The following is a 16,873-nucleotide window of genomic DNA, read 5'->3' as shown; positions in this document are numbered from 1 at the left end:
CATTGATGGCTCCGTCCTTTCACCCAGGAAAGCGGGCATCCCTGCCGGGAGATGCTGAAACTGAATTCCTAGAGCAAGTTCACTTTCCCCCTTTTATCCCTTTTAATTCATTGAGGAGAGGGCACTCCCTAGAATTTCTGATCCCTCCCTCTCTCTCTCTTCTTTCAGTCCCCGAAGAATTCCCTCCCCCTGCCCTCCAGATTCCTTCCCCTCTTTCCTTCCCCACCCTCTTCTCATTTTCCTCTCCTTCCTTTCCAGAGAAAGACCCCTCCCAAGTCTCTTCACCCTAAGTTCGCTCCGAAGTCTGGGAGTCATTCACTTTCGCCTTCTATTTCTCTCCTCCCCTTTTTCTCCCCCTCTCTCTTTCCTCCTCCCCACACACCTCCTCCGCCTTCTCTGGAAAGAACCACCCGGCTTCCACTTCGCCTCCTCAGTCTCCTCCAGTGCTCCTTGGGGGTGACTCCAGCCCTGGTAGCCTATGGTACTGGAGCTCTCCTTTATCCTACCCACGAGGTTCCATGTCCGAAATAGGAATCTCCTAAACCAAGCTGGGTAACTTCTCTGCGACTGTCATTCCACTCACTTTTCTGGAGCCAACAGGTAGGGAGCAAGCCACCTTTTTCATGATGCATGTGCATGACTCAGAATACCGGGTTAGGAGTCAGAGGATCTTGATTCAAATCCTGCCTATCACAGATCTTGAGCAAGTCACTTCCTTGGCCTCAGTTTCCCCATTTGTAAAATGAAGGGAAATTGAATTAGATGGTTTCTGAAGTCTTCTCCAGTTCAAAACTATGATTCTTTGATCCCAAGACTCTAGTACATGAGAATTTTTCTCACTTGTGCTTAATTTATATTTCCATGCTCTTAAACACCTGGGGAGTATTCCTGGAAAAAGGATGTGACTCTTGAGGCAACTTTTAAGTACCCCCAAAGATAAGGACGAAGCTCAGCACTTCCAGAAATTTTCTGTTGGACAGTTTCTAAGTTGGGCGATAAGGCTTGCAGAAAAGTTTTTTGCTACTATAGATGCTTTAAATATTAAGTGACAGTATTTCATTTGGAATCCAAAAGAAATTCTTGCTAGTTAAGTAGCATCGAAAGATTTGCTTCCTTTTAATTTATATAATTATTAACAGATGCCATTTAAAAAAAAAAAAAAAAAGGTGTAAAACCCATTCCTGGAAAGCCTTCTCTTCTTGTTGAAAGTATCTTTGGCAGATTTATAATGGGCGGTTTTCTTTTTCTCTGTTTTCCTTTTTCTATGAACCTAACTGCATACAGACCAGTAAAAGGGCCCAGAGGGAGCATTCACAAAGTCTTTCATAGACTGGGCTGCCCATCCCCTCCACCATTTCCCCACTAGTGCCTCTGTTGGAGAAGAAGAGATTTTAAGTAGAGTCTGGCTTTCTTCTCTATCTTAAATTTCCCCTACAGAGTTCTGAAATAGGAGTTGCCCCTTTTAACCTGATGGCTTTCATGGCTGGAGAATAAGGGGTTCAAGGTATGAGCAGATCTTTTCTTGAAAATGACTTTGCCATCTGTAGTATCTTTTTTTTTTTTAGAACCAAACTGACTCAACATTTGAGAGGGAAGAGAGGATATGTCACCCCACACGAGATATTTAGGCTTGTAAGAAGTAGTCCAGCATTTTATAAGTCTTGATTTTGATTAAAAATTGTCAGAGAATTTCAAATCTAGTAAAGAGCTGGATTTGGAAGCAATGTTGGCAATGCGACACTTGCTCTGGTTTTGAGTAAATGCTCATAGAGTCATAGATTTCATTTTATGAAATGCATTTTATAGGAATGCATTTTAGAGGCTCACTTAATCTACCCCCTTCATTTTAAGGATGAAGAACCTAAGTAATTTATCTGAGAACACAGAGGTAGTAAGTAATAGAATTAGGATTCACAACTAGATCCTCTGCCTCCAAATTCACTTTAGCTGCATTTTCTGTGGAAAGTGTTGGGGGGGGAAGGAGGGAAGAAGGAACAAAGGTAATGAGTATTGTTAGCACTACTTTTTTTTTTTCTGACTAAATGAAGCATTTGTTTATTTCAGCCTATCTTAGATAACCAAGGCATATTCACTGCAGAGCACCCACTGTGTGAGCAAATTACCTTTTTGAGAAAATGTTTCTTCATCTTAAATATGCAGAGGTCAGATTAGATGATTTCTGAGATCCCTTGCAACTTTAAATCCCCTAACAGAATACAGAATCAATCAGTCAACATACATGTATTAAGTGCCTACTCTTTGCTACTACTTGATCTACAAAGAGAAAAATTTAAATTTCTACCCTTAAGCAGCTTACTTTTTACTGGAAATAAAGAATGTCATTATTTTATTAAATTCATTTCATTCAGTAGTCAGGCATATAGTTAGACAAGGTGCTGGCAATATAAAGATCAAAATAATAAAGATTAATAATAATACCAACCCTAAAAAGTCCAGAACCTCAAGAAATGTACATTCTATTATAGCAATTTGTATTTCTAGGTTTCATTTTCTATTCCTATTTTGTGTGACTAGTTAAAAGTTATCTGTGTCTTAGCTACAAAGCATTGTGTGTATAAGTAAATTGAAAAGCCTGGAAAATAGTCTACCAAGAAGAATTTTTTTCTGCTTTAATATAACTCAGTATGGCAAAACCCAGAGGGCATGCCTTATTCATTTTGATGTTATTTTTTCCCCTCCTTATTCTTGGCAGGAATCTTTATTTTACAAAAGAACTCATTGCAGAATTTCTTTAATGAATAAGTTCCTGGTTAATCAATCCAGATTTCTATGAATTATCATTTTCTAGAAATAAACCTACTGTATATAGTGAGACTGCACTGATAAGACTCCAAGGAACCCAAAATAGTAGAAAGTTTTTAAAGTGAACTAAAATAACATATGATTGAATTATAGTCCACTGTGCCTCTTCCATTATCCTGACCCCCAAACTATTGCAAAATGTCATAGACGTTGTTTTATTTCCATTTTTCAAACTACATTTAAAAATAGGCCCACAGACATTCCCAGTATCAATTTTAAGTCTTTTGCTGTTTTTTTTTTTCATGTAGAAGCCAACAAAAAGCTTAATATCTGTTGATTGATTCAAGTATTCCTAAGTCCCAACATACATGATACAGGGAGTGGGCTAAGTTCCCCTTAGCCTGATGAATGAGATGACTTGCAGCTTTGGAAGATTCAGAAGGCATCTGGATCAGGGTAAATCAATTGGCACAACAGTTCTGGTTGGCAAACATCTACCAGAAGGTTGGCTGCTAATGGATAATATTATCCCTCAGTTCATCAATTCATACTATGTAGACTACACGGTAGGTTTTCTTAACGTAATCCATTCCATATGTGAAAAGCAAAATATGGTGGGTTAGACTTGGAGTGAGAGTTCAAATCCCAGTCTTGGTAGTAACTAGTTGTACAGAATCCTTTAATTTTTTTTTTTTTTTTGAAGACTTTGGGTTCTCATTTGTAAAGTGACGATAATAATACTTTTTGGACAGGGTTTGAATGAGCTAATGGAAGAATGTTTGTTATTATTATGAAAGCATTTTATTCTATTACTCTGTTAATCATTTTTATGCTGAATCTTTCAAAGTAAAATATAATTCACAGCTGAGTGAATAATAAGGAGGGGAACGGAGACAGGGATTAGACCTGTGAATTCACTGATATGAAGAATTATCTTTAAAAACATTCCTTCTACCAATGTAGGTCAGTACCTTTTCTGTTCCTTAGAAAGCCAGAGCCCCTAGAGTAGGGATTTTAAATAGTAAGGTTTTCTCGGTTTGGGTTTGTTCTTTATCCACCATGACACACTGAATAATAATACAAATGAATACAGTAAGCTTCAGGTTCCTCGACTGTAAAATGAGAGAGTCATATTAGAAGACCTCTATAATTTTCCTTTTTGAACATTCTTAAATCCCTAAGTCTAATTGGCAAGAATTGTTATGTTCTGTCTGGCTCTGCCATCTAGTGGTCTTGAGATAAAAAGCATGAGAATTTCTAGCCTGCAACCAAAAATTATGTCATGTGCTTGCAAACTGGAGAATTAATGATGTTTTTCATTTAATAAGAAAATTTTAGAACTACATGAAACATCTATTTGTTGTTTCTAGATCCTTGTGCTGGTGCTATTTCTGGGAGAGATATAAAGATCAAAAAAAGACAGTTCTTTCCTTAGTGGAGTTTGCAACCTTATAAGGAAACACAGACACAAATAACTAAAATACAAAATATTACATGATATGTTCTCACAGGAAGTAAAAACTAAGTGGTATTTGAGGTCTACGGGGTCAAGATAGTCTGAGGAGTATTAAAAGAGACTTCATAGACTGGATTTTAAAAGTTGGGTACAATATTAAAAAGTAAAGATGGAACAGAAGGTTTTACAAAAACTCAAATGTCTATCAATATAGATAGCAGAACACAGATCATTAAAATAATTCAAAGCTTTCCTCTAACTTAAGCTGATGCTATTATAAAATGCTATTATATTAATATTATACTAAATATATGTATTATATGTACTAAATATTAATACATATTATACTAAAATACTATTATGTAATATTATTATAAAACTAAATTATTCAATAAAGTTATAGTTATAGAACTTCTAATGTTCAAGATATTTTTATTCACTATATATATTCAAAATAAATATGTATAAATAAATAGGTATATGTTTCAAAATAAATATATATTCAAAATATAACATAACTGGAAGGAAATATAGAGATGATCTGATCCAATCCCCTCATTTTAGAAATGGGAAAATTGAGGCTCAGAGAATATAAGTGATTTGCTTAAAATCACACAGCTAATAAATGTCAATCAATGAGCCATTAAGTATTTACTTGGAGCTTATTATATAGGCACTGGAGATATAAAAACAAAACTAAATTGATCCCTCTCTCAGGGAGCTTACATTCTATTAACAGAGACCATATGCATAAATACAAAATGCAAACAAAGTAAGCTTGGGAGTCAGAAAGGCAGTTAGTAGTGGGAGGTAGAAATCAGAAAGAAATCACTTTAGAGGAGATGATATTTGAGTTGAACTTTGAAGGAAACTAAGAACTTCAAGAAGCAGAATGGAGGAGAGAGTGTGTTTCAAGAATGGGGAAAAGCCTGGAAAAAGAAATTGAAATAAATGGACTATGGAATATTGGGTGTGTGAGGGGACAGCTGAGCTGGGACAAAAAATTAAAAAAAAAAAAACTCTACCTCCTTAATAGATAAAAATTAAGTTTGCAAAAAAAGTAAAACCCCTTTAGAATGAAGTTTGGACACTTTTGGGTATGGGTAGGTTATGTATAAATGTCATCTCATAGACTCATGGCTGTGTCATTACTAACTGATGTCAGACTACAAATAAGCATAAAATAAAAAATAATAAAAACTCATATGTGTGTCTAGTATTTTCAGGTTTGTGAAGTACTTATATGTGTATATGCATATGTACATACATATATATTATGTATTCATACATACATTTTTCTCATTTAATCACTGTAAGCCTCTCTCTTTCCCTGTGTTCCCATCTGTGATCTGCCCACCCCATAATCAGCTGTGGAGGCTGACTCACAGTATAGTATGACTGTTCTGACCTCAGCCTTATTATCCAAGGCTGGGGTTTGGAACAGACAGCTCTGGTCCTTTGCAAAGTCAGAATGGAGTGCATGGTTACAGAGGAAGATTGGACAAAGAAAAGGGAGTGGGAAAAGGCAGAGCACACACGCCTGAACCTTCAGTGTGTTCCAGCTTCCACTCCTCCAGGATGGGGCTGCTTTAAAAAATAAATGTCACTTGCAGGTTCTGTGAAGATGGACCTGGGATCCTGCTTCAAGATTACTTCTTTCATCGGCACCAACTATCACTGATTCTGCATTTAAAGTTCACCACAAGGCAAACTCAGATTTTCCAAAGTAAAATGTTCTTCAGTATCCATCCTATTTTAAAATATGCTTAATTATAGACTAAATTAGAAAGGTTAACCAAATGCATGGTCTCTAATTGCTTTGATTTTGAGGTCACATTGTGAAGCCCTGTCTTTTGTAAGCTACCTTAGTATTTCCAGACTTGGTTCTGTGTTTTAGTAATATTGCACATATCCAAGTACTCTCATGTAGCTGACAAATAACATTTATTATGATAAGGGTTTTAAGGCACTGAAGTTAATATCATGTAGAGTGGCAAAATTTACTAAAGAATTGTTTTTAGAAAGATCATTTCTTATTAAATATCTTTAGCAATTCAATTTTCAGCTACTTAATGTAGTTAATTAAAAAAGAAGCAAAACCCAAATTAAATTAGTTACAATAAAGCAACAAATGTGGTGGAAAGAGCATTAAATTAAAAATTGGGAAACCTGAGTCCTAGTTCTGCATTGGTCTCTAATTAGCTGTGCGGTCTTTTATCTTTTATGTGAATTCCTTACTTGTTCAGGACTATTTTTCCTGAATTCAAATCTGGCCTCAGACATTTACTAGCTTTTTGACAAGTCACTTAACCCTGTTTACTTCAACTTCCTTATCTATAAAATGAGTTGGTAAAGGAAAAGGCAAACTTTTATAGTATCTTTGCCAAGAAAACCTCAAATGGGGTTAAGAAGAATCACACATGACTGATAAATGGCTGGACAACAACATTCCTCACTTATAAAATAAGACATATGGATTAGGTAATTTCTGGTGTGTCTTCCAGCTTTAAGATTCTGTGATCCATAATCACTGTTTTTTTAAATCCAAACTCAAAGAGGGCAAAAACTGTGTTTTATTTAAATATTGTACATATAACCTCCTCTTACCTAAAGGCAGAAGAAGCTTTCTCAGGTGAGAGGTTACTGGGTTAGGATTCACTCAAAAGCCCAGCTCCCATGCTCCCACTGATGTTCCCTTCTGCCCCTCCTCTCCATCCCCCTTAGAGGATACAGAAGTTAAAAAAAAAAAAAAAAAAGCTTTTTTATTTATTTCATTTAGTCCAGCCAAATACATCACATGAAAGATTCCCTTATCTAGGTAACTGTCCCATAGTGTACATCAACTATTGGGGAGAAAGGAAATGATAGATAATATCATGAAAACGCAAAAGGTATTGTTTAAGCCAAAAATGTGAATGACCACTGTGATTCATGGTTCCTTTTTGTCCTCTGATGATGTCATCATAATGCTTAAGTGCTTAATTAAATAAATTTAATAAATAAATTAAGTGCTTAATAAATGCCCATTTATTCGTCCATTCATTTTTCTGACACTGTTCTCTATTGGGCATCTCTGCTGAACTGCTCCCTGCTGCCACCTGCGGGTCTTCAGTTGGTAAGCAACCTCTTCTCTCCAGGTGAAAGATAACCATCTTTTTGGATAATATATCCCAGGAGCTCTCTTTATTTCTTTGGTCAAATGGATCCTCCTGAGCAGTACCCAGTGAGCTAACTATAGAAGACTTAGTCATTCTTAAGTATGTCTTCTGAACTCTGTTTTTTGCTACTGCTTTAGGTCTAAATATTTACATGAATTCTTATATTATTGGGTCAGCAGTCAGGGTTCCCTTCAATTCATTCCAAGGATTCCACTTAACTCTGTAAAGGAGCTGAGTGGGATTAGAGCGAGGAGATTCTCAGCTCAGGAACAAAATGGAAAAGGACTATGTGGACCTAGTTTTCCTATTACTCCCTTTCTCTCCTCCCTCTCCACAGCAATCAAAATCACTCCATATATTTTAAATTTCCGCTAGTGGCTATCATAGTGTGCTGGTATTAAGCATATTAAATGCTCAGTGAATGTTTATTGAATTGAATCATCATCCTTTATGTTTAAAAATGATGCATTAGGTGGTAACTGTTATTTTTGTGTAGAAGTAGCTGAAAATATCACTTTTCCAGAGTAAGGCATTGGTAAACATCTTTTTCCAAAGCAGATGGGCAATTTTTACATGTATGCTGTTATTCAGATAAATGAATGAAAAAGCATTTATTGAGTGTTTATTATGTGTGTTATAAATAAAATTCAGAACTTCAAAAAGGATGTAGTAAATGAACTCAGGATGATTTTTTTCTTTTTTGCTGAGGCAATTGGGGTTAAGTGATCATCTAGGCTGCCCCAGGATGAAGCTTTTTTTTTTTTTTTTTTAATTATAGCTTTTTATTTACAAGATATATGCATAGGTAATTTTCCAGCATTGATAATTGCAAAACCTTTTGTTCCAATTTTGCCCCTTCTTCCCCCCACCCCCTCCCCCAGATGGCAGGTTGACCAATACATGTAAAATATGTTAAAGTATATGTTAAATACAATATATGTGTACATGTCCATACAGTTATTTTGTTGTACAAAAAGAATCGAACTTTGAAATAGTGTACAATTAACCTGTGAAGGAAACAAAAAATGCAAGCAGACAAAAATGGAAGGATTGGGACTTCTATGTAGTGGTTCATAGTCACAGGATGAAGCTTTTAATGTAGTGGTTGTAAAAATTTCATATGAGTTCACACAATGGTACAGAAAGGAGAATAAGCTTTTATATTCTAACGTTAATCTTATTCTTCCCTTAGAGTTCTGATAGTCTAGAGTCCTTCTGGTTTAGTGTTCCTCATTTATCCCTTACATGTTGCTCTTAGACATGTTCCCCCTTCCTGATCATACATCCCATATTCAAAAATGACGATTATCTCTGCCCTTGAGGTGTGTCAGATAATATACAATGAGTTTATTAAGCAAGCACATGAAGAATAAGCCTTCTTCAGATCATTGACCCTGGCCGGTTTAAGCCAGTTTCTAGCCTAGACCTTTGTCAGACTTTGCAGTTGGGCTAGTTCCTTTTTCTGAAAACTGATTGGTCAATAATGCTTGTTTTCTTACATTACCTTGAAACTGCAACATTTTGTGGAAAACTAATTTTGAGCATTTTTCCTATGTGTAAGACACTATGCTAAATGCCAGAGATATAAATAGAAAATCTAAGAGAGTCCCTACTCTCAAAGAGCAGCCCACAATCTAATAAGGAGAGGCAACACATATAGGAAAATTCAGTTTCAAAGTCAGATGGAAAGGTTCAGTGTGCCTTGGTGACAAGAAGCTTGCTTAATTTTGGTTCTGTACCCCCAAGGGACTTGAGTATGCAGAGTGTGCTGGTAAATATGTATCAGCTGGTTCTCTGGGGAAAATATGTTCTTACATGATACTTTTAAGTTTAACCTTCTTTATTAACATTGTCTTCATGATTTTTTAAAGTCTAGACAATCACCAAAACAATAAATAAATACCTTGTTTGTAGCATTTGTCAATTTGCAAGGTGTAAATAAATGCTCACACTGAAAATTTAGCAGTGGTCTCTCTGGAACCATAAGAACTGGCATCAGAATACTCCTGTGCCCAATGTATGACTGCTGAATATTTACATAAAATATTTTTACTAAGAACCTTATTCTGTATTTGATCATAACAGAGAAAACAGTGCAATTGACATGTAGAGTAAGGAACAAACAAGAATGACTTGTTAAGGAACCAGACTTGGACCTTGTCAGTCCAAAACAGCACAGCACTGTTTTACTTTTGGTTCCAGTGATTCCAGTGATATCACCACTGAATACTTAATAATATTTCCCTCCTCCCTCCCCCTAACCTTGTAATCACTGAACTCCAACTTGAGAAAAATTTCTCCTGAATTTTACTGTCCCTGAGGCTGCTTAGTTCCATGGGTTTGGCAATATATACTTAATCCATGATTCCCTTTCCCCATTCTTCTGCCAGTGACACTGTAACTAGTTGCCCAATTCTGGCATCTGCTCCCTCTTTCCCTTCTACTCCATTTCCACAGACTCCAGACCACAAGAGTATGTTTTCTAAAGTTTATTTATAAGGGAAAAGAAAATACAGTATACAAATTCAGAAATAATATGCTGCAGCAAGATAATTAGAAGTGAAGATAAAAATAAAACTCTCCATTCTTGGACAGGCTAGTATTTAGCTTTTACGCCTTCTCTCTAGTTACTCTCTTTGTATCTAGTTTGGTCCTTGTGTCCATTATGATTCTCTCGCAGTAAGAAACCTCTCTTCCCTCATAGATCCCATGAGCAATGACCTCTTATATCCTCAAAATACCACTACCAACACCATCTTGTCCCCAATTTGGAATTTGGAATACAGAAGTATACTCCATGTCAAATTCATTGGTCAAGTCTACAACGCTGAGCTTAATTCAGCCAGTCAGAAGTCCTCTTGGTTGTGTGGTATACCCTTGGTTATCTAAATTTATTTTTCATTTAATCACTATCTAAATTTTGCATCTTCCTACCAAGAGGAAGACAAAAAGAAATATACACTGACACACTTCCTCCTAAAGTTTACAATAGAAGAGAGAAAAGATAGAGAATTATCTGACATGCAACCTAAATGTGAAGATAACAGATTTCAAGGATTCAAAGGAAGGATAGGAAAGATCTGTAGACTGAAAAATTTTTAGAGGAAATCAGCCTTAGTTGAATGGAAAACTTACAATGGGAATGGGAATGGGAAACTAGTAGGGAATTCATGCTCTGGATGTAAGCAAGGGAGCACCTAACTGCCCTTGGTAAATTCAAGTCACCTTGCCCTGATAAACTATTTATCCTTAGGCACTAAAAATTGTTGGAATAGTTGAGCCCCCATTAATGATGTTTGAAATAATCATGTCAGACAAAGATAGGTACTGCAGGAGTAAAGAAGAGCACATATTCTGATTTAAAAAAAAAAAAAAAAAAGAATAGAGAATAGTCTGAAAACTAGAGGCCACTGAATTTGACTTTAATTTCTAATGAAATTATTAAAATGATTGATGAAAAGCTATCAGTTATCACAAAGAGCAGCCATTACTTTGTTTAAGTAAAAGTTTTTCTAGACTTACAGCCAGACAGAATAAGATGATCTCTAATAACCTTTAGAAGAACAGGTGTTGTAAAGCCAAGAAATTCCTGGGTTCAAATCTTATGTCAGAAGTTTACCCATTTTGTGACCATTGACATATTGGAGGTAGTGTGACTGATAGGGAATCATGAGTTCAAATCTTACCTCATATTCTTACCAACTGGTTCATGATGACTAAGTCACAATATCTTTGAACCTCAATTTTCTCATTTGCCAACTGTATGGAATAATATCTGTATCACTTAGCCTACTGTTATTGTTATGGGCATCAAATGAGATAATTTAAGAATTTAAGTTTCAGCAATTTTTTTCTTTTATGTGTCTAGACTTTGTTTTATTCAACCGTAAAATGAGAATTATAATGCTTTCATTATCTACTACACAGGATTATTGTGTGAAAATGTCTTTAAAAACCTTAAAATACTAGAGAAATGGGAATTAGTAAATTAATAGTTATTGTTCTACTTCTACCATTCTAGCAGGGGTTTCTAGTGAAGATTTCACACTGCTTTCTTGGCAGGGAGGGATTTGCCCCTTTTACCTAAGTTTCCCATGGCATTTTTGTCTTGTGATATAAGCCCCCTTGTAACTCATACATGTGATTCTTATATATCTCTGTCTAAATTTATTTTTATTTAATAGCTATCTAAATTTCAGCTCTTCCTATTAAGGAAAAGACAAATCTGGAAAAAAATGAGAAGGCAGAATTAGATAACTGTGGTTCTTAGAGTCAGAAAACCTATCTTCAAGTTCTGATTCTATTCTTTATTGCCTGTGTGACCCAGGTCAAGTTTATTAGTTTATCAGAGCATTAATCTTCTCACTTGTAAGATGAGGAATCTGGACTAAATCATTGCTGTGTTTCCTTCCAAAACTAAATTCTATGATTGTGTTAACATCACCATCAATTTTCTGTCATTCTTAAATACATTGGCCATCTTTCAGGCTCTCTTGCCATGGGCTTTCTGGTACTGTAATATCCTAGCACACTTCCATGTGTCAGCAACATTTGCTTGTGTTTAATAGTGCAGAAGAAGGTCTCTATCTTCTGCCATGGGATCAATCTGAAGGGAAAAGAATAGGTTTGAGAAGCCAAATCAGTCAGCAACCACCAAATCTCTAGTCCATTAGAATGTGAATTCACATAAGTTGGGATATTTGGATACCCTGAGTCTGGCTAAGGGTCTGTCATTAATAAGTACTTAATGAATATTGATTGATCGATTGATTGATTGATGTAGCATTCACACAATCACTGCCTGCTATTGTTTCTGCTGGGATCTTTGGATAGCTCTCCAGGACTGACATACAATGCATTCCCAGAAGAATACACATAGCATATGCCCTCTTATTTGCTTTCCCCAGATGAAAGATGTATCAGCAGAGCATAAAAAATTACATGAAAAAGAAGGCATTTGCAGATCCTAAACCATTACAGTAGAGTATCTTGCTCTCTCCCCCTCCAATGTATTGTATTTATTTTACATTTTTTCTCTATATATGTCTGGGTGTGTATGTATACATATGCATCTGCATACATGTAGATAGTAACAAGCATTTTTTCCTTCTGTTTCTGTCTCTCTCTCCATATGTATGTATGTATGTATATACACATATATATTATCTCACTTGGGGGGCAGGGACAATTTTTACCTTTTTTAAAAAAATATTCCCAGCATCTGGCAGAGTGCTTGATATTTAATGGGGACTTAATAAGGGCTTGTTATTGCTTAGTTGGTGATTTCTACAACAAAAGACCTACTTTGTAGCTTCTCACCATTCTTATAACTCATTTTACATTAGCATATATATAAGAGAAGGACTAGTTCTCCTTAGTACTTAAATACATTGATACTCCACTAAGGACAGTCCTTTCTTTGCTTCCCAGTGGCCAAGCTCTTCCTATGACTATCATGTCAGCTTTCCTGTTAGATTTATTTTTCTAATAATAACGAACTTTGGTGATACAATATGACCCCTGTGTACATCATTGTACAGTGTATCTCTATTGTATAATATACATAAGAGTAAGATGTGGGTCTATTTTTTTTTTTTTTTGGTACTCTATTTATCAAACTCTACCATAAAAGGTTTAATTCTAATAAACAATCACATTTTGCCATCTAGTGGTCATAGAAAACCATTGTTATGTGACTAATCCAGATCCCTGCTCAAGCACCAGAGCCTCAAATGCTGATTCTTGAAGTCTTAGGAAACCCAGATTCTGTAATTTTACAGAAAAGGACCTCTGACTAGCATTGATGGGTCTCTGTGGGAAGGGGAGTTATGAGCATTTCTTTGGTGTTTTGGGAAAGACTAAGAAAATCAATGGAAAAGGTAATATACTTGTAAGTATTAGTATTAGTAAGTATTTAGTAAGTATTAGTAAGTATTAATAAGCATTAATTTTCTGGCCAATACCCAAATAGACACATAAAAAAATCACTTATGGATCCTCAACATATTGGAAAGGTGAAAGTACAGTGTTGTTCCTTCTTGGGAAGCTATTACTTCTAACTCTAAGCGAAATTTGATGAGAATCTTTAGATGATAAAATACTAACCTTTCTCTTTTTTCTTTTTGAAGGACAAGCTTGAGTTGTACTATCAAAATGGAAAATATACTGTTCTGGTTGATCTTTTCTACCCCTGCATGGACTGTCATTGGTGGCTCTGAAATGGAACAGGATTTTACCTGGCACTTACGAAAAATACCTCGGGTGGTCAGTGAAAGAACTTTACATCTTTCCAGCCCCAAATTTGAAGCAGATGCCAAGCTGGTGCTAAACAGAGTATGTGGTATTGAATGCCAAAAGGAACTACCAGTGCCAAGTGTTTCTGAGCTGGAGGAGTCTCTCTCTTATGAGACTGTCTTTGAAAATGGTACTCGAACCTTAACTCAAGTGAATGTCCAGGGACTGATGCTTGAGCCTACTCAGAACACCACAAGAAAAATTACAATCAGGAGAAAGCGACAAGTATATGGCATTGATAGTCGCTTCAGTATCTTGGACAAGAGATTTGTAACCAATTTCCCTTTTAGCACAGCAGTAAAGCTCTCCACGGGTTGTAGTGGTATTCTCATCTCCCCTAACCATGTCTTAACGGCAGCTCACTGTATTCATGATGGACAGGACTATGTTAAAGGGGGCAAAAAACTAAGGGTAGGATTGCTCAAGATGAGGTCCAAGAGGAATGGCAAGAAACCCAGAGGTTCTAAAAGGAGTCGACGAGAAGCTGAGTATGGAGATCCACTACATGATACCCAAGAGGAGCTGGGTATAAGATCCAAAGGAAGAAGAAGAAGGAAAGAATCAGGAAAGGGTCAGAAAGGCTCTGAAGGGAAGCCCTCTTTCCAGTGGACCAGGGTCAAGACAACCTACATTCCCAAAGGCTGGGTTAGAGGAGTAAGAGAAAATGTGGCTCTGGATTATGATTATGCTCTTCTTGAGTTGAAACGTCCCCACAAAAAGAAGTATATGGAGCTGGGAATCAGCCCAACCATCAAGAAGATGCCTGGGAGCATGATTCATTTCTCAGGTTTTGACAATGACAGATCTGGGCAGCTGGTCTACCGATTTTGCAGCGTGTCAGATGAATCCAATGACCTCTTCTACCAGTACTGTGATGCAGAACCTGGCTCTACAGGCTCTGGGGTCTATCTCCGCCTTAAAGACCCGGACAAGAAGAAGTGGAAGCGCAAGATCATTGCTGTCTATTCGGGCCACCAGCAGATGGACATCAATGGAGTCCAGAAGGATTATAATGTTGCTGTACGCATCACTCCTCTTAAATATGCACAGATTTGCCTATGGATCCATGGAAATGATGCTGATTGTACTTATGGCTAACTGTAAAAAATCACATCCTCAAAACATACCAAAAACCAGTCTCAAGTTACTACAACAGCTCCTCATCTCAGGTTATGATTGACTTTTACATCTATCATCAGCATTTCAGCATTTCGAAAAGTATTCCTAAAAGACAAATGAGAATATTTTCATAATTTTTTGAAAAGAGAATTTTAAGTCTATATAGCTACTAAAATGGAACAGGCACTCTAGTGCCAAAGTTTATACTTTTCTTTAAGTTGTGGTCATTTTAAGTTGTTTGTGAACAAAATGTGTTTCCTTTTGCCTTAAAAAAAATTAGGCAAATTTTGAAGCCTCAAACTAGTTCTATTAAATAATAGGTAATTTCTCAATAGACTTGTTCTCAGGGTTCTGCTCTAATTAGTATCTAAGCTAACTGATACTCCATAGGACTTGTAGAACTGTATCTGCAGAAGCAGATAAACCACAATAGACAATATTTAAAATATATCAACTGAGAGATACTGAGAACCCAGTGAGTATAAACACTGTATTACTCTGTATTACTAGGTGCTATTTTTTTCAAAGTAGGAATTCCGTTATTACCCATCCCTCAAGAAAGTTATTTTTTCTGACAAATATTATTAGCTTTTTGCCACATATGCCAGTTCTTTGGTATCTATCCTATTTTAATATTCTATGTTTCTATGTCAAAAACTTTTGGATGATCTGTCATTCTAATCAAATCATCTCATCACTGGGAGCAATCACATTAATTCACCCAAGTTCAATGTTAGTCAAAACAGAACCTTGGGACACAACCCAGAGTGGACATGGTTTTGGGATCCATTAGCTCAGAAAGATGCCCCAAGTTAAGGATCTCCTAATTTAAAAAAATTAATTCTTGGGATGAGCCCAGGTGAGACTTGTGGATTTATGATCCTTACTCAGTTTCTGGAATATTACTGTCTTCCCCTTACTCCTCTAACTTTCACCTAATTAATACACTGCTTAGCATTAAAATGTTTTTTTTAATCTTTCCTTCTAAGGAGACCTAAGTATATCTTTATACCTTTGTACAAGTTATATTTCTCATTGGTAATAATAACTTCCTGAAATGTAGGATTCAGAGGAATCAACTTAAATATAGTTTCAGCTCACATTCTTTTGTACTGTGTGTGAAGTTGGGAGAAATAATTATATGTGAGTTTGCTGGTTGGTGCTTTATTGATGGTGCTACATTGAAGGCAAGAATGTATCCAACAACTAAAAATCTTTTCTTGGCCATTTTATATATGATAATAACAAATCTGGGAAATAAATATTTTTGTGGAGAGATATGTTCACACTGGGCAAGAGGGAGTAGGATATAGTAACTAGGTATCTGGTATTGTAGTCAAAAAGACCTGAATGCAGCTCTTGCCTCTTGACATATGCTGGCTGTGTATCACTGAGCAAGCCATTTAACTCTCAATGCAACGGGGAATTTTCTAAGACTATAAATTGAAGGCAAGTATACTGGTAAAGAGCATTGGTAGGCACTACCTACTTCTATGAAATCACAAACTCTACTTTTAAAAAAATGTAGGTGCTTAAAGTTAAATGTACTGTATTATATATATATATATATATATATATATATATACACACACACATACATATATATATATAGACACACACATTGGGCAGATAGGTGGTACAGTGGATAGGGTGCTGGACCTGGAGTGCGAAAACATCTTCCTGAATTCAAATCTAGCTTCAGAGAATGACAACCCAATCTGCCTTAGTTTTTTAATTTATAAAATGAACTGGACAAGGGAATGGCAAACCCTATTCTAGTATCATTTCCAAGAAAGTCCCAAATGGGGCAACAAAAATTCCAATGTGCCTAAAAAGACTAAACAAGAATTTACATATTCCTCTGAGGCCATATAATACATCCTTTTCCTTAATAAGATTTGGCTCCACAAGATCCATTATCAGTTGATGTCCATCTAGAGGAAGGTCTTGAATGTTTCTGGGCTTTTCCCTTGATTTTCTTCAATGTTCAATGTTTTTATCAAAGATTTTGATAAAAATATAAATTATACATCAGAGTTTTAGAACTGGAAAGGATTTAAGAGGTTATTTGTTGTATTCTCAT

General features: G+C 36.0%; 1 protein-coding gene across 1 annotated transcript; it reads left to right on the top strand.

Moving 5' to 3' along the window:
- Window positions 1-272: 272 nt before the first annotated feature.
- On the top strand, window positions 273-16,361 carry PRSS35 (serine protease 35). Its single transcript, XM_003769247.4, has 2 exons — window positions 273-600; window positions 13,506-16,361. Exon 2 carries the CDS (start codon window positions 13,531-13,533, stop codon window positions 14,767-14,769), a length of 1,239 nt encoding a protein of 412 aa, XP_003769295.1. The 5' UTR covers window positions 273-600; window positions 13,506-13,530; the 3' UTR covers window positions 14,770-16,361.
- The last annotated feature ends 512 nt before the right edge of the window (window positions 16,362-16,873 follow it).

The sequence above is a fragment of the Sarcophilus harrisii genome, chromosome 4 (assembly GCF_902635505.1).
Source record: "Sarcophilus harrisii chromosome 4, mSarHar1.11, whole genome shotgun sequence".
Lineage (NCBI taxonomy): Eukaryota > Metazoa > Chordata > Mammalia > Dasyuromorphia > Dasyuridae > Sarcophilus > Sarcophilus harrisii.
This window is presented reverse-complemented; position numbering and strand designations above follow the sequence as displayed.